At 43.8% G+C, this 25,256-nt stretch overlaps 1 protein-coding gene across 2 annotated transcripts in view; it reads right to left on the bottom strand.

Annotated features, from left to right (window-relative positions):
• PGGT1B (protein geranylgeranyltransferase type I subunit beta) overlaps window positions 1-25,256 on the bottom strand; it is a 605,666-nt gene that overhangs the window by 297,458 nt on the left and 282,952 nt on the right. For both annotated transcript variants that reach the window (XM_069625517.1, XM_069625518.1), the window contains one exon: window positions 18,511-18,643. In XM_069625517.1, the coding sequence (XP_069481618.1) occupies window positions 18,511-18,643 (133 nt within the window). The remainder of the gene's footprint in view (window positions 1-18,510; window positions 18,644-25,256) is intronic.

The following is a 25,256-nucleotide window of genomic DNA, read 5'->3' as shown; positions in this document are numbered from 1 at the left end:
AATATTATATATTTACCAACCAGCCTGGTTCATGGTCCATTGTGACCCGGGGTATTTGAAAGGGGGTGTGATATGAGTGGTGTACCATCTCAATATTGAATCGGACATAAAAACATAAGCATTTCAATCATGCACTGCATACTAGGCCGAGACGAAGGTGTGCGTCGCCTGATTGAAATCCTTAACTGATGAATCGGCACATGAAAGTAAGCATCTTGTAGGTCCAGAGGAACCAACCAATCCTGAAGTTGAAGGGTCTGGAAGACTTGAGAAAGAGTGCCCATCTTGAACCTGTCCTTCCTGAGAAGTTTGTTCAACAAACGCAAGTCCAGGATGGGTCTCAATTCCCGTCTTTCTTTGGAATAAAAAAATAAGGGGAATACCATCCCTGGTTCGTCTCCGCTACAGGCCCCAGTTCTATAGCGCCTTTCTCTGGCAGGGTCAAGATTTCCTGCACAAGGAGCGGATCCGGAAGCTTCAAAGAGATTCCCTGGTGGATTGTCGTAAGGCCGCTTTAGGAAGTGAAGACAGTAGCCGTGGGCGATAGTACCCAGAACCCACGCATCCCAAGTAATTGCTCGCCACTCTTCGAGATGCTGACACCGTCTGCCCCCAACCAGTGAACCATTGGACATGGCCTCATGACAGTTTTGGAGCAGCGCCTGAAGGCAAAGAGGCAGCTGCCTGAGTGGCTTTGGCACCTCTATTTCCCCGACCACCACGGGTACATTTTCACTGACACCTTTGACTGGTGGCTACTCTCGTTCTACCAAAGGAGGAGTAGTAACGAAAAGAACCTCCCCTCCACTGCTGTCCGCAAGGACGAAAAGGCGGAGGTTGACGCACAGCAGCGCTTAAAGATTTTGCCACAGCTTTTGAGGTCTGCAACCTCTCAAGGCTCTCGTCAGCCTTGCTGCCAAACAAATGTGCACCATCAAAGGGCATGTTCAAAAGACAGGCTTGCACATCCGGGGCAAAACCCGACTTCCGCAAGCACGCAAATTTGCGTATAACGGTGCTCGCAGCCATGGACCGGCTAACACTGTCGGCCGTGTCCAAACCCGACTGAAAGGATTCACACATGGCATCCTTGCCATCTTGCACGAGAGCAAGGGACCCATCCCTTTCTTCACCCTTGGGAATGTGCTCAGCTGCAAGAGAAGCACAGTTTCACAGAGTGGAGTTGGCTGACTTCAATGCCATACTCCCCGCAGAAAACGCCTTGCGTGCCCAACCGTAGGGTACGTCGCCTGCCTCGAGTTGGCCGTAGCCGCCTGAACCACCAAACTCTCGGGTGTGGGGTGACAGGAAAAGGTAGCTGGGGTCGCTACCGGAAGGGCGGTATTTTTTGGTCAACGATTTGTTAACAGCCGGAAGAGATTCCGGTGACTGCCAAGCAGCCGCCACCCTTTTTTGTAAAGTCAGATGAAAAGGTAACAACGGGTCAGAGGACGGACCTTGATCTAAAATGTCAGTTAGATCATCTTGAACAAAAGCTTCAGAAGGACTGGCCCAGCCTAGATGCTCCATGTCACTCCAGCCATGAGCCGCCTGTAGGACAACTCTGCATGAGCCCCAGGCTCATGCCTGCCAAATTCCACTTCCAGAGAAGTGTCCAAACCACTGGCATCATGAAGAGTTTGCCTCAACTCTTCCAACTGGCTGTCTCCTGAAAAGACAGGAGCTACATCAGGCACAACAGGGCACGTCTCGCTACCTCAGTGTCAGGCAGTCTCTGCTCTCCTCCATACACTCTTCTACGTCCCAGTTAATTGGGCTTTTTCATTCAAGAAATATCTTTAGATTCCTGATGACAGTAACACATACTGGTCGGATCATCATACCAATCTTCATAAGGTGCATTCAAAGAGGTATTTTTGAAATGATATTTACAGATTTCCTCACAGGAATGGGTGTCCTTGTCCCAAAAGGGGGAGTCTCTCCCAGTGAGGTCCCATTTGCCTCAGCCCCTAGGCAGGGCGTTGCAGAGAGGTCTCACCTCCCTAAACTCACAAAACGCACATGGTTGGCTCGTTGCTGACCCCTCTTAAAGACGAAGCCACAGGACAGATGGAATGGAATTCCTCCATTTAGGCACCGGCATATGAGGGACATGGCCATTACCTGGGAGGAGAAAGGAGCTGGCATGCATCCAGCCAACCCAGACAAAGCAGGCACAGTGGATGTCGCCGTTACCCTGCTGAACTGTCGAAGCCTGGAGGCAGGGTCACAACCACTATGTGGTGGTCAGAGCCCACGCAATGCTGCTAAATCCAGGTGTGCCCGGAGGACTGCAGCTCAGAAGTCTGTCGTCAAGAGACCGGAGAGAAGGCAGCAGCAACAGGAAATCAGGAAACCGCACCCAGCACAAGAAGGTTCAACTGCAGACAGATCAACCGCCTCTACCCGAGAAGGAGACCATCGAGCAACAGGTACTCGGTGTACAATAAGGAGCGGGAAGAGGGTGGTTGAGTTCTGCTGCACTACGCAGAGAGACTGATTAATTGAGCCATTCAAGAAACTCATGGGCCATAGGGGCTAGTGAATAAGAGAAAAACTCCAATAAAGGGGTTCAAAATCACAAATAAAAGAACAAGTTAATTACCAAACTGGTAACGTTTTTTCGACTGAATGTTCCTTCAACGTATTCCTCATCTATGACATGTAATGGCTGTAGCACAGCTGTGGACATTACATGTCATAGATGAGGAGTACGTTGGAGGACACAATCAATTCCAAGAGGGCATTACTAGAAACCAGGAGATTAAGGAATCCATAAAAGAAGGCACACGAGAAGCCAACTCCCTAGAAAGAAGAAGAGTAAAGAAGAGAAAAGGTCCAGAGATGGGGTAATGTAAAGTACGTATCATTCATGAAGGAAATACCCAGGCCAGAAGTAAACCCTATAACCAGACACATTACCAAAGTCACAGACAGTGGCTAGAAATCCAAGGTTAGTTAGTTGAATATAAATCTATAAACCCACATGTGGTCCGCAAAATATATCCCATTCAGAGAACAAGAAATCCCCAAAGTGGGGAGTCAAAGCGAACTTTTGAACTGAAACACATGTCAAACGAAGTCTCCTAAATGCAGGAAAGAGACTTGTAAAGTTTGCACGGCCCTGGATGGAGGGGCATCCGTGTTTGCCCTTTTGCTTTGAGGAAATCTAGAGGAATTTTAGGACATATTGATACTAGTGAAGAAGAGAGAATTAGTCCTCTCGGCCTCCCGCCCCTGAGAGGCTAGGGAGGTGAGAACGCTCCAGAACACCCTCGCTTTGCGGTCGAGGCAAGTGGGACCTCACTTGCAGAGACTCCCCCTTTGGGGACAAGGACTCCCGCTCCTGTGAAGAACTCTGTGATGCCGTCCATGTGATGGCTTATATGAAATTGTCCAACCATACTATTCAGCACAAGCTCCATAACTGGGACAAAGAGAAAATGGACTTCTACCATTACCAAACAGAAAAAGTGTCACCAAGTAAAAAACTATGAATAACTGTGCCGAGTACGCTTAAAGAGGAGGAAGAGAGACGAATCGACTCACGGGCCGAGTACACAACAATACTGAGATGGATGTCATGGAAAAACACAAACTAAGAAGAAAAAAGAAGGTCCCACACACCTACGGGTACCAGAGATGTTCCCCCTATAGAATGAAGGTAAAAGAACGGGAAGGAAAAGGGGACTTGTTATTGGATCAGAGACTTGTCCCGGTACAAACGTCAATGCGAAAATCAAATTAATGAAATGCAACTGTAGTAACGTGATAAAGCGAAGCCTAGAATCTACACAGAGGCAGAGAAATAAAACTGGATCATTGCTGCTTTGGGAAACGGGAAATAACCTAGAGTATAAGAATCACAAATTGGAACGCAATAAAGAGATAATTGTGCACCAAAGACCCGAGGGCTATTAGGACAGACTGTATACAAAGAAGTCCCTAGAAGGAAAAGTTGAATCACAACTGTATAGAAATCCAAAGCATCAGAGGAAAAGGCGATGCAAGAAATATCAGAATCCTACAGGAAAGAGAATGATTATGACCAGAACCAAGCCACCATTAAGAAAAAGTAGAGATAAAGGTTATCCATCCCATCAGGGAGTTACAACATCTAATACAAGGGATCACAAGAGTATTTGAGAATTGCATACTAATCAGGAAAAGATAAAGAAGATGAGTGCAGAAGCACAACCAACATGAGAAGTGTCATTCTTCTGACATTAGTTAATTATAAAAGTGGTAGGGTCAGGTAGGTTAGCATTGGATGGCGGACTGTTTTCTTTGTACATTTATCCATGACAGACGAGCACCTTAGTTGGTAAAATAGGTAGGGAATCCCCATAGTGACAGGCAAAGGTGGGCATTCTTTTATTCTTTAATAAAAACACATTATAAATGTCCTCTGTGTCTGCATCCTTTTTCTGATCCGCCACAGACTATAACAGGGGGCTGGTTTTAGAAAGACAAGAGGAACATTTCTAGATTTTTTTTTTTTTACATAAGAACGTTTGGAGATTCATTAAATCGGTGAATGCAAAAGAGAATTTGGGAAACTGAGAAGGGCAATTTCCACAGACACTGGTTAGGAAGGGCTCATGCAGAATCATTGTTTGAATGTGTTTTTTTAATTCAATAGTTGTAGGGTCAGGTAGATAGCTTACGTTTTGGACAGAGGACAGAACCAGTTTGTGTACAACATCCTGACGAGCACCTTTTGTTTTTGCTTTATGAGAGGGAACCTCTCACAGTGAGGAATTTTCCTAAACTTTAATAAAACGTTGTGTTTTTCCAAATGTTAACCAGTTGTCCACGTCTTCTCTATAATCCACCACACACCTTAGACTGCATCGCTACAAATTAACTTTTTAAAAGTTAACAAAAGAAGAAAATGGCTAAATGGCTCATACACAAGTTAAATGGCATGAAAAAGAAAAAAATAAATAAAACTGGAGAAAAAGTGGGCACAAACAAACTACAGTTACGCTTTTACCGGACAGACGTCAAAGCCAAAAAAGTGCTTTACTCTGACCCAACCGACCCAGCAAGCTACCGCCCAATCTCAAACACACCATAGGAAGGATACTTGCATCTGGGACTCCATCAAAAAAAATAACCTCCTGGAGCATGGTTTTACACCAGCCATGGGTACAAAATCAGCTTTGTTTTGCATCTGGTCTTCACTTAAATATAACATGAATGTAAATCCAGAGTGCACTCATTCTGTTTGATAGTTCAGCTGCTTTCACCTTTAGTCACAAGATGCTAAATAGACTGACATGCAAAGGTACAGCTCTTCGCTGGATCACATCCTCCCTCGCTATAAGAACCGAAATGACCATCCAGGCCCCCTACAAATCACAGCCTCCCCCTCTAACCTGTGGAGTTGCTCATGGATCAACACTTTCTGATCTTTTTTAACATCTACATGAATCCCATACTGGACTTGATCAACAAACTGACATCACCTGCTACAACTTCGTGAATGACACGCAAATATACCAACTGGGGGAACAGCCCATCAACAAAAGCTCCAAGATATTAAAAAATGCCTTGCACACATGGACAAAAGGACACCAGGAAACAAGACTAAATTGTCAACCCTACCAACCAGAACTGCGTTCTCTGCAATCCAGCAGTTTTCAATACCTGCATTATCCTCTGGCCCCAATATAATGGGCCATTGCCCAATACTATCCTCCACAAAATGAAAACCACAACGGACAAGACCCTCACACTTGAAACACAGATCAAAACCATCATCATACATTGCTTCTTCCAACTCTGCATCATACCTTACTTAACCTTCACCTATAGAATCATGCCTGTGAGATCTCCAGTTCGATCTAGACTACACTATCCAAACAACCTCTATCTCAGACTCTCGATCACATCTCAATCCCTTGATGAAACTCACAACCGAAACCCAGAAAACAACAATCCCCAACCCTTCCCCACCACCTCATCCCACCAAGCAACTGCATTTGTTTTGAGCAAAGTCAGAATTACTGTTGAAATAACCTAGTAAGAAAGACCACCAATGTGAATACTATTTTCTGGCAATTGTGATTTGTATTTTATTAACTAGGACACAAACAATCATGTGTACTTGAGCTCCTCTATATTCCTTATCACACTATTTAATCTTGTGCATTTATATCAGTTAACAATATTCAAATCTTATGCAGTCTCTACTGGCATATGATTCACAATTGGCTTTTCTCAGAGCGGTAGTGGCTTTGCGAACTTTCTTTCCAGTGTGGTAGTGACATACTATTAGGCAATTCTTCAGTCATGTGGCTACGAGGTATGACATGGTGTGATAACGAGCAGGTAAGGAGGGGACCAGAGTATGATTCTTGAGAAGTAGAGCCACTAAGGCATTCTTGAGTCAAAGTGGGAAGGATCCGACCGGAAAATATTTATTAACGGAGACAGTCAAATCGGGTGTTAGATTTTGACTAGCATGAGCAGTTGCCAGAATGAATTTAGCATTTGGCATTTAGTAGGTCGTCAAAAGTAGAAGTACCACCACATTAAGAGAAAGTGCTTGCATTCACGGGGTGCATTGGAGGAAAATGCAGACAAGGTGAATTAATGATCTCAATTTTGAGCTTGCTGATCTTGGAGGAGAAAGAAAAATCAATTGATTGTATAAGTCTTGGGAAGAGGGAATCTGAAGGTGAGCATCTCTGAGTTTGATGGGTATCTGAAAAACCTTGAAAGGGGCAGATGTGTTGCTATCCACATTGCCATGTGCTGTGGAGAAACACTGTTGAGTTTGGCATAGTTTACCAAGCCAAGTACTGGTTTGAGGCAGTTGTGAAGGGAGACGAAAGGCGACATTTGGTTATTGGACACTGTCACCATTCTGTCCCTCAACCCCGGCTGTTTGTCCTTGGTGCACATATGGAATTCAAGACTGAATAAGAACTAGCAACTTCATGTATGCATTTAAAAGGAGGGGAGATGGTGAGAAATATTGACAAATGCCACAATCAAGGAGGAAGTTGGATCACCCAGAAAGGACCTTCGCCAGGCAAAAGCAGAACTTATGATTCAAAATTAGTCTTGTAGACAATAAAGGAACAATATGACTAATCCTGTCAAAACCACTGACTGCCCAAGAAGGATAAGTAGTGATTGCAGGCTACCAGCCCTATCTATTCCTAGAGAAAATGCTTTCTGATGGCAGGAAGGGCTAGCTCAGCTCCCTGGCGGTTACTAAAGGCTGATTGGAAGTGGTTGAGATTTCCTCTTTGAAACCGGTCTTGAAATTGTTTGACAGTTTCTATATGATCTTGCAAATTACTGAGGAGGTTTGAAATTGGTGGTTTGCAGGAAATGAGGGGACTAGAGTAGTATTCCTGAGAGCATATTTGAATAAGAGGCCAAAGTAACCTATCTGAAATTGTTTGTTGATGGAGACTATCAAACGGGGCATTAAGAATTTTGCTGGATTGTTGGAACAGAAGCCAGGTCAATGTATGAAAAGGCTTCAGAATGACCTACAGCTTTGATTGTATTTTCTAGGTCTTCAGAAGTGGAAGTATGACATTTTGAGAACCCACTTTTAAGGTGTACAGAGTTAAGGTAAATCCAGAGAAGGTGCGTTGGTGATCTCAATTGTGAGTTTGCAGATTGTGGCGAACAATTCAGGAAATTGGTCACATTATTCTTGTGAATAGGGGATATGATAAGAGGGTATATTTAGGTTTGAGTATATTCTGTGAAGCCTTGAAAAGGCAATTGAGTTGTCATCCAAACAGTCTATATTTGATAGAACTTGACCTTTCGTTGCTCTGAAAATGACCCATTTTAGCATTTACTGATGGATGCAACTGGTCAACTATTGTGGGAACCAGTCTTTCTACAGTGTCATTCTGTTTTCTGGCATCCTCTTTGCAAATCAGAGATCTTTCAATAACCACTTGTCCTGGGTGTGAGATGGAGCCTTCAGGAATTTAGATATGTGTGAGATTAGGAGGTTGAGAGATTTGGTTAAGGACTAAAGGAGTTTCTCCAGGAGATGGGGTACCCCAAGTCACAAGAGTTAGTGTTAAAGGGTTTAACGCCTTTGGACATTGAAGCTGGTAAGATGTTGCCCCATAGGCTGGTTATAGTGGTCTGTTGTGATAATGAGGGCATGCAGATCTTTTCTGCCCCATATCCAATCTCTCTTTTCTGGGAATGATCCATCTGCCCATAGTTATTTAATGTCAATGTCAAACCTCTAGCTGACTTCATCTAGGACCTTATCAACACTTTCTATACCCATGTGGATCATTCACAGCCTTTTTATTGGACATTGCTGCCAATGAGTTTGACAATGCACCTGTTACAATCGGCTTACAAAGCATTCAAAACTGGGCCATTGACGATCATGTGTGTCCCAATACAGAGAAAACTGATGTTATGCGTGCCAGCTTCCTTTTCCGTACCATTCAAATCGCAAGATAGCGAGGGAAGACCTCTCTTCTTCAGCCCATCAAGCCCAACAAGTTCAGAACTTGGAAACCACCTTTCAAGCATTCCTAAAATCAACATGACAACATAAAACCTATTACCAATTGGATAGGGTAAGAAAATCCTACCTTTCCATATGATGACAGAAGAATTAGGCTATCCAAGCTCTGGTTGGTCCTTGCTAGGCTTGATTATTTTCATAGTGCATGCCTGGGTCTCAGTAAGCATCTGTTCGACCAACTGCAACTATGTCCAAATAGAGGTTGTTTACAGACAATTTTGGAAGCGATAATCCCAGCTTTGAAGGTGCTACTTTGGAAAACCATTGAGCAGTGAATTTATCTCAAGACACTAAATACTATCCACAAACCTTACTTTAATACCGGCCAAGTCTACCTGAACAAACATCTAAGCAGGAGAATTATCAACCCAAGAAGAATCTGATCTGCAAATCTCAATTTAATTGCAACGCTGTGATTCTGAAGGCATAGATATGGAGGAGGAACCCTTGCAGTGTTTGGATATACACTCTGCAATAACCTACAGATATTTTATCAGTGTGGAACCCCACCACAAAAGGTTCAAGAGGCTAACAAAGGAATGGTTGTTCTAGAAGGCCTTTGGTGGGGCACCATATCCCCAGTACCTCGACAAATGTTTGTTACAAATGTGTCTTTTGATTGTTCACTAGTATACATCATCTGTGCTTTTAAATACAATGACAAATAAGCTGCTTTTCTGGCATTTCACCAGATTGGGTGCTGTACCCAGCTCGTACTTGCTTATCCCCTGCTCTGAAGCAATTTTCACTGCAATTGTTGCAGGTTATAATACTTTAAATAAATGTCTGGGTCTTTTGAAAGGGAGGAAGGGGATAAACCCAAGAGATTATTGTTATGTTATGTTATGTTATAAAAACTTAGTAAAGTGCACGTACACCCGAAGGTAGTAGTTTTCAGCAATCGACGGAATGTAAGGTGGTCTTCAGTTGCCCGAAGAGCAATAGACAACTTATTCCAGGATTTAGCAGCAGCCACCGAGAAGGCACGGCCTCCTATACGTGACAGACGGAAGTGGGGGATAGTAAGAAGACACGCAGAATGAGAACGCATCAAACGCGATGGAGTGTAGTGGACAAACGTAGTTTGAAGATACTCAGCGCCCACGCCATAATAGGCGCGATGCACCAAACAGTGATTTAAACAAGATCCGGCTGGCCACGGAAGCCAATGGAGTTTAAGCAAAGGAGAGATGTGGGATCCAAAGGGAGGGCGAAGTATAGAACGAACGGCGGCATTTTGCAGCAGTTGAAGCCTTTGGATCAGATAGCGAGGCTGGGCCAGTTACAAGAATCAAGCGTGCTGAGGACCAAGGCTGCCACTACCGGTACCTGGCATTCAACAGGAATAAAATGAAGTACTTTCCATAAAATGCAGTGTTTAAAATGCCCAGCACTACAGACACTAGCCACCCAATTATCAAGAGACAAAGATGCAGAGATTTTAACACCAAGGTTACGGACTGATTGAACTGGAGGGGGGAAGAGGACCAAGGCTCAATGGCCAGAATTGCGAGGTCCAATACAGAAGGGGAGAAGAGGTACCCACAACCAGGACCTCGGTCTTACTGCCATTCAGTTTTAACCAATTAGTCATCATCCAGTGCCCCAAATCCTCCAGACAATTCCTGAGACTAGCAGCAGTCTCAGCTTGAGAGGTCCAGGCGGACAAGAATCTGAGTGTCGCCCGCGTAAGAATAATAGCATAAACCGTGTGAATGAATGAGAAGCAGAAGGGATCCAATATAAATGTTGAAAAGAATAGGAGAGAGTGCCGAATCCTGAGGGACACCACAAAGAAGTGTAGCCAACTTACAGCGAAAAGGAGGAAGAGAAATCGACAGAGCGCTCAGACAGAAAAGATGTGAACCAGTCCAGGACCCGGCCAGAAAGACCAGCGTTGGAAAGGCGAGAAAGCAAGATGGAATGATCGACGGTGTCGAAAGCAGCCGACAAATCCAAGAGTAGGACTGCTCCGACACCACCCTCATCCACCAGGCATACCAGGTCATCAAGCACCGAGTTCAGGACAGATTCAGTACCCCTCCCGGGGCGGAAACCAGACCGAAACGGATCGAAGAAATGAGAAGACTCAAGCAAGTTAGAGAGAAGAGGGGACACCAAAGCCTCCATCAACTTCATAAGAAAAGGAAGAAGTGAGATAGGGCGATAATTAGACAGCACGTCTGGATCAAGAGACAGCTTCTTAAGAAGGGGGACCAAAAGGGCGTGCTTAAGAGAGGGAGGAATAAGCCTAGTGGAAAAGGAAGTATTCACAGCAGTAGTGATATGCTCGATAATGTCAGCAGATACCTCCTTTAAAAGAATAAGAGGTATAGCATCGTTAGGAGAGGCAGACTTTAGTTTAGAAATAGCTGCCAGTACGTCAGAATTAGAGAACTGCGGAAACGAGGACCAAGAAACTGTAGGAGAAGTCGAAGAGGTGACAATTTTAGGGGCTGCGAGCGATGGCAAACTAGCCTTTATGTGATCACGAATAATAGAGATCTTTTCAAGAAAGAAGTCAGAAAGAAAATCACAGATCCTGCGAAGGAGAGACAGAGGCCTTTCCAGTCTCAGGGGAAGAGACTGTGGTATGATATAGTCTATGGGAAGTCATAGGCTGAAACTGGGGCATACCGAATGACTTCAGTAGTGTGGGAGGGTGAATGGGTTGCAAGACATGAGGTTTCCAAAGGGATCAGGAACATTAGAGGCAAATGTGTGAGAATGAGGTTTAGTGGTTTGTGAACGGCATGCAGCTGAAGAGTATGCCCAGTGTCTAGTTTTGAAACTGCTCCATGGCCCGAGCACACTCGTTCAATAACAGAATAGTTCTTCTTGGGATCAGTCATTGAGAGGTAAAGACGGCAATGTGTTCTGCAGCCTTATGTTTTACATCACCACACAAACCATATTTCCTCACCATGACTTCAGTGATGGTGGAAACGGTTGGTAAAAATGGGAATAGACACAGGGTATTAAGAACATAACCTTTGGTGATACTGAAGGCTGCCTGACACTCCTTAGTCCAATAGAATGCAACATCTTGTTTTAATCAAAGCATGTAGGAGTGGTCTTACTGCAAAATGTGCCTAGAAACTCAAAATTCTAGAAAAATCATAAAAGGGCACACATGTCATGTTTATGGCTGAGCAGGGGCATGTTGGATGTCATTTACACAGTTATGTGAGCCAGAGGATCCTGATTGATCAACACGGGTGCTTTACGCACTTTAGAGAGAGCATGTGTGCTAACACTTGTGTGAACAAAAAGGAACTGTCCTATTGGGAGTTTTGGTTCAATCACTCCCAAGACGTAGCGCAGGACAACAGCACTGACCAAGTCAAATGAACCAGATCAACATTGCTATTTGAGAGTTGTGCCTCAATCGCCTCACTGACATGTAGCACATGCGCTACCCAGGTCAAGTGAGCAAGAGGAACAGTGCCTAGTTCAATCACTCCTAAGAAACAGCACACGAGCGCTGACTGTCAATTTAACCAGAGGAACATTGAGAGTTGAGCTCCCATCACACCACTGACATAGCAGAGCTGCGCTGACAACGTCAAGTGAGCCAGAGGAAAACTTCCCCCTGGGATTTCAAAATCAATCACTTCAGAAACACAGCATAAAAGAATTGATCAAGTTAAGTGAACCAGAAAATCTTTTTTCTATTGGAAGTGCTGATTCGCTCAGAGTAATGTGGCTGATCCTGCAGGGTCCTCACAAAGACACTGCCTAAAGTCTCCTCCCAGATGGCAGGGGAAAGGCAGACACTTCCTGAGCCTTGGGGCGGTATTAGCAGGGAGGGTCACCTGGGAGGAGAAGGGCCCCAACGGAACAGGAGGACTTTGTGGGATGATATACAGTATTTGTCTTCCTCAAGGAATGGACTATGTTAGATACCGAAATATGTAATGGCTTGTTGGTAGAGAGCTTTTATTTTCACAAGCTATCTATCAGTACGTCAGTGAAAACGATCGTAACCAGCCATGTATTAAGGGTAAAATAAAAAAACCTCTTAAAGTCACTGACATTCATCGAGCTGAAAGCTCCCACGAACCCCAGGGAAATAATAAAGAGGGGTCTTTAAATATTACCAATTCTGACCCTGAAAAACCTCATACTTTTGTAAAGACAAATACTTCATTGAATCCTTAGAATACTCCTTTAAGGAATATATTTAAGGAAAGAAATGAACTTGATGAGTTTTACATTGTGAACTCCAAGTCCCATAATTCCCAAAGTACAGGGATGGAGAAGAGGGCTGTAGAGACACGAGACTGCACAGCCTTTTTATTGGACATTGCTGCCAATGAGTTTGACAATGAACCTGTAACAATCTGCCTACAAAGCATTCAAAACTGGGCCATTGACGATCCTGTGTGTCCCAATACAGAGAAAACTGATGTTATGTGTGCCAGCTTCCTTTTCCGTACCATTCAAATTGCAAGATAGCGAGGGAAGCCTATTGGTGCTAACGACCCACACCTGAGGGAGGCATAAAAGGCACTTTCAGGTGCAGGTCATAGAGAAGAGTAGTAGCAGAGGGTGGAGTTGTTGCGACACCTCCACGTGGCAGCAGAAGTTGGATGAAAGCAGGGAAACCGGGACTACCTGTGTGTGAAGCGGATGCCTGTCCTGAGAGGGTCTCTTAAACTCGAGACCTTGACTGCAGAGGTGGCACAGCAGGAAGCATTGGGATGGACTGTCCATCCCCCCTCATCCCTCCCCCCCTGACCCCCGAGGATCGCAGCTGCAGAGGTCGCACAGCGGAAAGCACACCATTTAAATATTTTCCCCACTATCCATCGAGCGCCGGTGGCAGGCGAGTATCGGAGAGATGTGGGAGACAAGAGAGCTCTTCTATTGACAGACGCAGGCAGTGGGAAGCTGCAAAGGAGAGGTTTCAGACTGTGCAGGAAAACAGAAGCAGAGGACCTGGAAGCAGTGAGGCTAATAGATTGTGACCACGGAGCGCTCTGTAACAGCCCGCTGGCCAAGTGCAGGGGCCTGAACATCAGAAATAATATAAACAAGGTGAAGCTGAATAGGAACGTTTTTGAATACTGAACTAATGTAAAGCAGGCTTATTATTCTGTTGCAAACTAAGCGGATTTAAAAAAGGAGCAGATGGCAGAACAAGAACCAAATTATCAGATCAGAAGGATGAGATTATAACTTTGTGGGTCATATTAAAAGCCAACAACAACCCTAGCCAAAAGAGGTCAATTAAGAATTCCAGTGTTTTTAAAGACTATTGCCCATATGTAAAGGAAGTCCTAAGATGAATTCACTTAAACCCACATTGCTTGTGGAAGTGTGAAAGATTCATCAGCATTTGGTTAATGACGAAGTGTGGAAATAAGAGTGGAAGAAGGGCTGCCCTCTGATAGAAGGTATTCAGGAAGAGTGGAGCATAACCTGCATTGCCTGTGGCAATCACAAGTGTGTAATAAATAGCACCAATTTATTTCTTGTTTCCCCAGGACAAATACTTAAACTCGACGTTGTGAAGCAAAAGACATTGCAAGCTTGTAGCTTTTACAACAGAAGTACTTGTAATTAGTAGTCTATTCTGTCCTGGCAGGAGACACCAGGGCAGAGAATCTTGTAGTAGTAGGCATGGCAGCTGAGTGGACCGGGTGGACGTTACTGAGTGCTGTGATATGGTTAAAAGTCTCAAAGAAGAAGTGGCAGAATCAATAGGTTTCTTGTGAACTGATACAAAATCATCCTCACAAATGAATATCAATGAAGCAAGTGTTGTGTGAACTGCTGCAGAATAATTTAATATCGTCAAACAAGTGATTTTGGGAAATGGTGCAGAAATATCCTGACAAAAGACATTTTGTTGAAACTAATGAAGTATGGAAGTATTCATTACTGATGAAAAAATGGTTTCAAGATCTTTGTCACAATTGGAAAGAAGAACACGTTGTTTAACACCTGTGAACTGTTGGTTGAATCCAAGTTGGAACTAAAAGAGAACTGAAGTGGAAGTTTGTTACAAGACAGGATTTCCGTATTTCTTTTGGAACTGTTGAATCCAATCCTGCTTGATCTGGGAAAGGGGAATTCGCCCAGATTATAAGGAATGACTGTTAACAGGTTGTGGAAATAACTGACACATTTGTTTTGTTTAAACTGCCATATATTACCACATTGAGTTGTTTTATGTATTAATGTGAGGGACAGAAATACTTTTGTTAGAGCATTTTAGGCAGGCACATCCTTGTCAGAGTAAGGATAGTGAGGCATTTATCCAAATGTTTGAGTTAATAAAATGCCATCTTTTGAAAAACCATCACAAATGTGTCCACCTCACATTGCTGACCCCCTCACTGTAGGTATCTTCAAGAGGCACTGTGTCCACTTTAAACATTTTGTGCCTTCTCCACATAGGTTTAACCTTTTTGTGTCTTCCTAAGAAAAGAGATGGCATCAAAAGTATATTTAAGAATTATAATAAAAGTTTAAATAGGTTTCTAAATCTAAAAGCGGACCTAAAATGTGCCAGAGAAGCGGGCTGTGGTTATAGGTTTTCTGCTGCATATATTTTAAAGCCAAAAACATTTGAAGAAGAGCAAATAAATCTGAGTAAAAGGGGATGTGTAGATCAATAAGTACCATGCAAGTGTTGAGAGCAACATAAAGCCAGGATTCCACATAGATGAGGAATATGGGTAGAGAGACGGGCATGAGAGAAGATGTTGTCTCACAGCTGCCCAACTCCCAACACCTCGGCACCTAGTGCTTGGACTCATGAAAAGCCCATTTAGGACATTGAAACCATAGTCTTTCTATAAACTCTGTAAGGGTTCAAGAGTAAGACTCGAGCACAGTAATCAGTTTCGATATACATTTGGCGTTTTACTGATTAGATAAAAATAAGACGGGTAGGGGAAAACTTCTGTCCCTAATCCTAAGAGGGGTTTCCCTGCCTCAATAAAACTAAGGAACATCTGTGTCAGGATGTCAACAAAACAGCGTCCTCTGTCCTGTGTTTAACAATTCTAAACGGACCCTTACACTCTTACTCAGTATAATGTGCAAATGGGGATTCTGGTAGGCTATGTGCTTGTAGCTTCCTTTCAAAGTTTTCAACGTAATGTCCTCTGATCCGTCACTGTTTATCCAGCACTTCCGGATTAAGGTCACTGTTTATCCAACACTTCCGGATTAAGATCAATCATGTCCCACTGTTTCACCAAAACGGAGTGAGTTCCTTCCCTAGGTTTCTCTTGTCTCCGATTGTTTCACTCCACATTTTTAAGGAGGACAGCTTCTCCCGTAAGGTCCTCCAGTTTGAGTACTTCCACAATTTTGATGTTCACTTCTTGGCTCCCCCCTGGTTTACTCTTGTGCCACGATATCACTTGACTTCCTTTTGTCTTTCTCTCTTGAGTGTGAGTCCCAGACTCACTGTCTTCCAAGTGCACTAACCTGGCAAGGCTTTTCCTTTCTTCATTCACTCTTTCATCCACGTGACAATGTTATTCCAATATTGGGGTACTGACCCTCTTGACAGTTTGTTTCCTTTTTAATTCCTCTTTTCATGTGTTGGGCCTCCGACTCCTTTGCAGCACTATTCACATGTGTATCAAATCTTCCTCTTAAGCATTGGGTCTCCTACCCAACTTTAACACTGTTAAGATAAGTATTAATCCCTTTAAAATAATGGGACGTCACCCCTTTCATAACAAGGTTCCCATACATGTCAGTTTGTATAAGTTCAATTGAGCACTCATGCGTTATTGCTGCGACGCAGCATTTGCCTTCCTGCACCCCGGTAACCCATTCTTTCTCCCTGGGCTTACAGGGGTGACTTTGGCAGATGTGTCTCTTCTTCCGCTTCTCTCCCAGTCCGCTGACAATGCGTGTCCGTCAGCTCCTGCTTTGGTTTGCTTCGCTCCAGCGGCTCCAGCTGCCCACGGCCATTAACCGGTAAGCTTCTTTCGGTACGGTCTCCCTGCACACGTTTGTGTTAGCCTCTTTGCTGCTTCCTACAATTGGCTCATCTCTGGCGTCCCAACCGGCCTCAGAACAAGTTGAAAACAGCTTCTTACTCTGCCTCTCTCTCAGATCCCCCGTCAGCTGTGGCAGTTTTAAACTTCCCGGCATTGGTCCATATTTTCCAAAAGACTAGAACGCAGTGTTGGCTTATCGCTTCTGGTCATCTTTGTTGCTCCAACCCTCTTCCTCGTCTCAGTCCTAAAATGGGGAGGCAGGGAGGTAAATCGGGCGATTAGTTGGGGAAACGTGGGAAATTAGTATCTATGGCACAATAGGCCATAGAGGTATGTTGTAAAGGTACATGGGCGTCATGTGGACCTATGGCTGCAAGGTTATTTGGGTACAGTGTTTTCCTTCCTCTTTGGAGTTGGTCTTCTCCTATGTGGTCCTCCTGCAGATAGCCACCCCCAGGGTCAGGGTCGGGTAGCTTCTGGCTTTCCCTGGCCATGTAAGCGAAGCTTCCCTTCCCTCCAGAGAAATAGTGACGATATTGTTAGATTCATCACAACTTCAAACATTGGGAATTAGAGGACAGGGCGGTGGAGTATGGGACAGGTGAGATGCAGCAGCAGGCAAAAAGAGACCAAAATGGCCAGGAGCAGGGAGACACACCAAGTTGGAGGTTTAGGCTATCCTGTGTCAATGCCACAGCAGTTGGGTGACTGGAAGCGGGGTGGCACAGAGAATCCAACGTTTACCACAAACCAGGTCCAATACTCAAGCAGCCATTACTTAAATTTCTCCTACTAATCCCAAGGCATTCAGAGATAGCATTCACAGAGAAGAACTAGAAAATCAGAGATGCCCAGGAGGGGATTCAGCTTTCAGGGGCCCTGTACATTTCTTAAGCCCCCACTCCCCCTCCTACACCCCTCAAGATGTGAGGCCAGTGGGGTTGAGAGGGTTAAGCACCTGCATCAAATTGCTTGTTAATAGAAATTATCCCTATATGTGGATGTTCTAATACCCTTCACGACATTGGGTGCTCAGTGATATACCTTTGTGAATTTTCATCAACCTCTCCGTTTTTCTGTACGAGTCACATTCCATTTTACTTTAGAATATTTAAAAAATTCTATACTCGAATATAATGTTTCCTCTTCCTTACAACAAGGTAACATGCACTATTGATTCAATAAATACTGTATTACAAGGTCGCTGCAGGATAGAGTATTAACTGTAAAGATTATTTAATAAAAGTTCAATGTTTTCCTGTATTTATTAGGAGCTTCAAAAATGGCCACATCGGAACACGCAATAATCACGTAGAAATGGCAGATCCCACATGGGGCGAGATCCGAAGAGTAACAGTACCCCAGTTTAAATTGCTGCAGCAGAAGAGAAGACAAGACAGAGGCAGGCAAAGGATCGGGGGTTGGAGGGTGGACAAGAACATCCAAGGATACGCTCTAAAAGCTAAAGGAAGATGCTACGGCTGTGTACCCGATATCCTGGGTTTATGCTACAATTTGTGTTCATCATTTGAGTGCAGAAAGAAAACATGCTGATGCCAATGGGTATTTCTTGTAGTTAAGTATCTGCAATGGCAAATATGTTAATAGACAAGCCTAATATGTATCTAGAGTTTTTACAACACACTAGAAACGACTAGAAATGGAAAGTAGGGAGACAAAAGACAGTTTAATAAAAAGGTACAAACAACCAGTGGGAATACAACAATTATAAAATCCAAATACAGGAGTCCCACACTGCCAAGTTGTTCCATGTTGGTTTGCTCAAAAAACCTTTCTAGCATTGCTACAAAGATGTTTCCACAGTCTAACCCTTACCTTTGGGCGAACAGTGAACCATCCAGCACCCGAAACAAGCAGTTTATAATAACAACCCATCAAAGCAGTGATAATTAATTCTATTAAGTGAGAGGATGCCTCCGAAGGAAAATAATGCATGTTTTAAGCAACTGGACGAATCACATCTATAAATCACGTGTTCGTCAAACTTACCATGCTACTTCTGATGTAACTGATGGACTTCTTCATATCCATGCCTGACCAGTCGTCAAGCATGTAACAAATACAGGATGCACAGTAAACAAATCTCATGTCATTTTCGCTTCCTTGCAGCACAGCAGAGAAACTGAAACAAACAACATCACACAGTGAATATTTCAATTGGAAAAAGGTACCCGCAGATAAAAACTATCACTGACCACACCCCCACATACTGGAAATAAATACATTGCAAACAAAGTTTTATCACCACCTCCTTCAAATTTTCCGATTACAAGCGTACATTTAAAATTTTAAAACCCAGTTACCTGCATCTTTCTTTTTATAAAAGAAACATCAAGGCCGTCCACATGACAGGTCTTAAACCTACTTGTTTCGCAACCTGTGGGTCTTCAACATTGAGCTTACGCTTCAGCAATTGATTACCTCCACTGCCTCAGTAGCCAGGTTACACCTTCTGAACAGTTGCAAAATTTGATCCGACCTCACATACCACATTACTAAAATACTAATACCCACTCTGGTGCGCAGGCGTCTTCTGTTGTGTTCTAGCCTCCTCCTGGGTCTTCTCTTCTACTCCTTTAAGTTTCAGTCAAGATAAAGTTTAAAACGTTGCATCTTGCACGCTCCAATACCTCCAGCACTGCTCTATTACATATGCCCACCAACTCACAGGAGGCTACTCATTATCCAACAAAGTCTTCACATTTGTCTTCCTGGGGCCTCTCATGGGGTTCAAGTGTATTCATAGATTGCCGTATTGCCCTTACCTGGTCAACTTTAACCTCCTTTACTCTCCTTCAGACATCCTGCGATCTGAAATCCCACTCAATCTACTGCTCCTTCACATTCCTCGTGCTCATCCACTGGACCTCTCCACCGCAGATTCCCAAAACATAGCCTTTCTCACGACCATCAAAACTCCTATCCAAGGAAGGGGCAGTGGAAGCTTGCATGCGAGTCATCTTATTCCTAGCACCCACTTACCACCAGACCTACATTGCACAGAATGCATACGCACATAACAGTATTCCAGGTGTATCATAGGCTCATTAAATACATCATCTTTCACTTCTCACTTTGGAAAGAACTATGAACCGGATTGCTTAACTCTTACTTACCATTATAGAGCATATCTGGTAAATGCACTCACACTCTTTAAGAAAATAGGAATTATGAATATATAATCCAAATCACAGACAAAGACGCTCACACATCCTCTCTAACCCCCGAAATGAAATGTGAAGAACCTCATTGAAAGGCTTTATTTCAGTAAGGAAGATATGACCAGAATACAAATATTTGAAATATTTTGCTACCCAAATGCACACAAATAAAAAAGAGAGAGATCTTAAGAAATGAAAGACAAAATAAAACCGAGTGTTGCCCACACTGAGCAAGACACCGGAATCAGGCACAACTGGAAGGATTCTTTTACCAGGGAACTGCAGCAATGCTGTATGAGATGAATTGCTTTAGTAAAAGTGCAAACCTGAAGAATGGCATACAAATGATTTACAAACGTTGGCACCACCAAAGAACACGCCAACAAAGTGTATTATAGCACAAAGCCTTTCCTGCCCTCTGCTTGTTCATCTGAAAAAGTGTGGCTCTATAGTATGGTGAATATGCCCACAACGTGAAACAGAGCCACCGGTAACTATGGTGCCCCACAGCTTGTAGTGCATTTTATCACTCATGTGCACCAATAGGACTCAATGATAAAAGCTAATCAAAGTTATTGAAGGATCCTGTGTGTATTTATTACAAGTATCATTACAACAATATGGATCTAGGGATATCTGCCAGCGGAATACTGCAAGTAATATTGTGCCCCTTGCCTGATTTTTATAGCAATACTAGGAGGCCCAACTGCTGGCAGTGTTTCATCTGCTGTTCTTATTTTCAGCGCTGCTAAACCCTAATTTTTCTACCTGTATGCCTCAGGCCCACCTACACCCACTTACAATTCTTGTGGGCCTTTGCAACTCCAACTGCCACTCACGGTCGTTCAGATGCAAGAAGGACACCATATGCTGCATGCCTCTGGCATTGGCTAGGGTGGCGTGCTGTGTGCCGGTGGGAATGTACAACGTGCAGGTGCCAACAGTATTTACATCTGTTATGAACAATACATAATTTCATTTTTAATGTTCTTTGTAACCTGCAAAACCTCTACCCCAACAACTACAACATTCTCGGTCTCTGAGTAACGTGGTCATCTGACAATTTGCCTAATTGTTTCGCTATATTTTCAAATAGAAAAGCCTAGCAAAAAAAAAAGATTCAAAGCCATGAAGGGTCTTGAAGAGTTTAGGACCATCAAATCTAAGATTACCAAAACAACATCAATTGTTAAGCCTTGAGAAGGCGCCAAGCACGAAACGCAGGCCAAATGTCAGATCTCATGATGCTCACATTCTCGTCCCCCTGTAATGTTATTCTCATTACTGAATACTGTGCCACAAATAAAATTAACTTTTTCAATGTTAGAAATGTTTTCTCCACTTTGTTTTCTTGTTATTAATAAATAGTTTTCTCCATCATCATTATTCCTACATGGAAATTACCAAATTTGTTGACTCATTGGAGGGTAGGACAATATCAATCTGAGAAATGTAGGAATTTATGTAACACAATTATGTTACAAATTTGTGGTCTCGGAAAACATGGCTCAAACATGGAAGCCTTTTATCAAAATGCAAAAAATGGTAGCACCTTAGCAATTATGAGTTGGGCCTCAACAAAGGTACCAGGAGGCCCATCTTAAAAAAGCACCAAGATTCAGTGACCTATTTGCAGATGTAATGTTTTTCATTGCGAGTATTGTAAGTAAGTACTACCCATTCAATCACTGAAAACAATAACATATGCTCTTCAAAGAATCTCTTTGTGCGGGTGGCAAACATGGTATGATATGATTGTGTATAGGCGCTATATAAATAAACTGTGTTTCAAAGCGCTTCAAGGCAAGGGAGGTAACAAGGGAAAATACAATGACATTCTTACAGGCCATGAACAGTAAGGATGTGAAATTAACTATTGTACTCGGCCTGACGACATTTCAGATAGTGCAAGAGCTAAGACATAGATAAGGAACGGAGGGGGAGAGAGTGGGAAGGAAATGGAAACAGACAGACGACTACCATACTAGGCCTGACGACATTTCTGGTAGAGCCGGAGAAAAACAAGGTGAGGGAGAGGGATGCAGAAAGGTAGGCGAGGAACAAATCAAGCAACTATCCTACTAGGCCTGATGACATTTCCGATAGTGCTGGAGGGAGCGTGGGGAGGAAAAAACCAGTAAGGGGAGTGGGAGGAGACAGACGAGGTTGCCATCATACTAGGTCCAGGGACAATTCTGAAAGACTAAGTGCATAGAATAAAGTAAGAGGAGGAAATAGGAAAGGGGAGAAGGGAAAGGAGGAGAGAACAGAGTTAGCAGTCAAAAGAGTGGAGAAGCAAGAGGGGAGAGTGAATACAATTGCAGAAGTCAGTAACACATAATGTTGCAAGCCAGGATACATGATGAAGGTGGGAACAGCAGGATTCAGGGCCACCATGAGTACTAGATGCAAAGGAAGTCCAGCATGAGAGTTGAGAAAGGGTGACACGCCGTGAATGAATGAAGTCCATAAAAGTCAAATCCAGCAGTGGCCACAAGACGGTGATGGTGAAACCAGAATTTATCAGGACAGACTCCTGCAGAAGTAGGCTTGAGGGGGAGAACGGTAGAAGAATCAAGAAAAACAGGCAACACCTGTGTGCGAGAATGGTGGGGGCACAAGGGAACATCACAGGTGACCAGAAGGGTTGGGGATGGCCTGTGGGGACAGTGGGAGTAACACATGTTGGTGCATGCTTACCTGCTGTCTGAGCAGGGGTTTGAGCCCTGGGTCCTCCTGGTCTGAACAGGTCCAAACAGGAATTGCCCTTTTCTTCATCGGCCCTGTAACAGTATTAAAGTGCAGTCTTACCTAACAGAGAGGCAACACTTTGCAACAAATTCAATCCCATAAAAAGAAGAATATAGAACTCCCTCCCAAAACCAAATGAATATCTCATCCGCACAAAATAAGCACATGTCTTTAGCAGAAGGTTTCAATACAGAGTCACGACTGATTCCCAGATGATGGTCTCCCCCCCACATGGCCTGGGGACGGCAGCCACTACCGGATCCTATGATGATGGAGGGTCATGTGCTAGGGAACGACTACCGGGAGGAGGTGATGACTCCATTGCGAGAGACGCTGCATCACCCCCCCCTTCCATCTTTTGAAGAAAGCACTATAACATCTAAATTGCTGATGGTATACTGCCATTCTGATAAGAATACCATTCGTACCGCATAGGCATATAACACATTTACCATCTCCTGTCTCCGACTCTGATAGATTTGTTCTAAACAAGAATCCAAAACAATATCATTTTGGCAGACTTAAAAATCCTATGGACGCAACTCCCATAATGCCTCAAGTACTGAGACGAGTAAGAGAAAGGAGGAGTTAGTATGGACTGAAAGAAACCCTAAGCTAAACACGCAGACTAGTTGTTGCAATGGAGCTCAGTTGCGCGGGACATTTAAAATGGCTTACACAGTTCCAAGATGGCCACCGCACTGGTAAGACGTGCATGCGTGTGCTCCATCTTTATAAAGCATCAATTGTAGCACAGATTATCTTAAAGCGGGCCTCAAGCAGAAGGTTGACCAGATAGTATCCAGTTGCAATCTGGAATCTCAACACCTGCCCTCAATCTTATTGCAGAACTTCAACTAGCCAGGAAGCCGAAGTGAACATTGGCAGTGTGAGGCTCTCTTGGCTCCGGGACACTGGCACTTGACACCCTGTCCATCGCGGCAGTGGAAATCTTGCTTACCACGGGATACCCACGACACGAACAGCAGCGAGGGGATACCGGAAGGATTAGATGGGGTAGGGATCAGGCACTCTGCCCCAAACACTAGCTTCCGATTCCAGTATTCACTGCAACTTGTGGAGCGGACCAGGTGAGAGGGGCGAGACCCTGAAGCAAATTCCTGGGAGAGCTGCAGATTTGCCTACTGTAGAACTAGCCAGGCAGTGTGGGAGTCCTGGACCATTCCAAATGAGACCCTGCCATCACAGACAATTCTAACAAGATCCTTAAAGTAGCTTCAGGACTCGTGCGGACCGAGCAAGCACCTATAAAGGCACTGACCCCGCAGGCAGTAGGGTGCAGACCCTTGCCGCCACATAAGGCACCCAGAGAGGTTGCATCAGGGGCATATATAACCTCTTCCCCTGATACCACCCCTCCATCACGAAGACCCTTTTGCGGGATAACTACAAGAGTGTGCATCGCTGGATAGAATCTGCAAGACTGGTGGCTCTCTACGAGGAGGGAGAAGGCTGGTACTGGCGGCAAAATACAGTGACAGAGCGTACATTTATCTCCTCCAGGTATGCCCGATCTTTACCCAGAAGATCATAATTTCTTTACCCCTGGTTTGCTAATATGATTAATCTCCTCGGCTGAGTGCAGTTAGAGCTAGTGACTCCTACGCTGTCACGGCACTACACAAATGCTGAGAGGCAAAAAGAAGCAGACCCCGGCTGGGAACACACTGGCTCACCAAATTCAAACTAATCCACTGCATAAACTGTGAGCAAAACGCCTTCAGCCAGTAACTCATCTGAGGTATACTCCCCACTGGAGCCACGTATCGAGGATTCAGACATGGCGGCTTCCAAAGAGGGCTTTGCAAAACGTTTCCAAGACCTCCAAGAAAAGCTTTCTGCTTCCTCCAAACTACAATTTTCCTCGTTTAAATCTGAAATCAAGCAATCATTAGGGGACTTTAGCAAGGAGATATCCTCTCTGGAAGAACGGGTCGATACAAATGAACATGCAATCCAGGAACTTGGGCAAGAACGTAAACAAGTGGATATTGCTTTAGAAGATCTGCCAAGGATTGCGCACAATCTTGAAATCCATACCTCGGAAACCGGTCCAGACGCAGCAACATCCGCCCTTGTGATGTGCTAGCAACCTGCGCACTACATTCACAAAAAGAACACATTCTCAAAGAGGCAAGAACATTGATGCCAATAACATAAAGGGACAGAAATTCAATTCTATCAGGATCTTTCGCAAACAGTGCTCCAAAAAAAGAAAATCACATGTAAGTAGTGGTAAAAACCTTACAATCAGGACGGATCAAATACAAATGGACTTTCCCATTGAAGGAAGGAAACATAGAATAACTTCGAGAAGCAAGAATTGCCCTATTTCAAATTGAAGATACCGCAATGGGGTTCTGACAGCACGAACGACCGGCTCTCCAAACATTTTAAACCCTGGGAATGGTCATCACTGGATTGACAAGGGAAAAGAAACCGAGGTACGCCGAGGGTCGACTGGAAAGCCTGCCTCAGAGGACCAAATACAAAAGCTTCTACGTAGCGACGTAATGGAAGATATCCAGATATCTATAGATTTTTTTTTAACTCTTTATTTTAAAATTTATATACAAAACCATAAAATCACATACAACAGGACACTCCAGAAGATGATTCCAAATTCATGAAAACAGTATACTAAACAGCTATATACATTACAAGATAAACCCCCAAGCAAATCCCAACAACTCATATCCACCCCCATACTCCCCTATATACACACACATGTACAACATCAAGTCTAATAAAGCTGAAGAAATCTATAGATTATTGACAGAAAAATCCAACTGTAGCAGAGAC

This window comes from Ambystoma mexicanum, chromosome 6p (genome assembly GCF_040938575.1).
Source record: "Ambystoma mexicanum isolate Mex_15411 chromosome 6p, UKY_AmexF1_1, whole genome shotgun sequence".
In the NCBI taxonomy this organism is placed as follows: Eukaryota; Metazoa; Chordata; class Amphibia; order Caudata; family Ambystomatidae; genus Ambystoma; species Ambystoma mexicanum.
The sequence above is the reverse complement of the archived record's forward strand: the minus strand, read 5'-3'. Positions and strand labels throughout refer to the sequence as shown.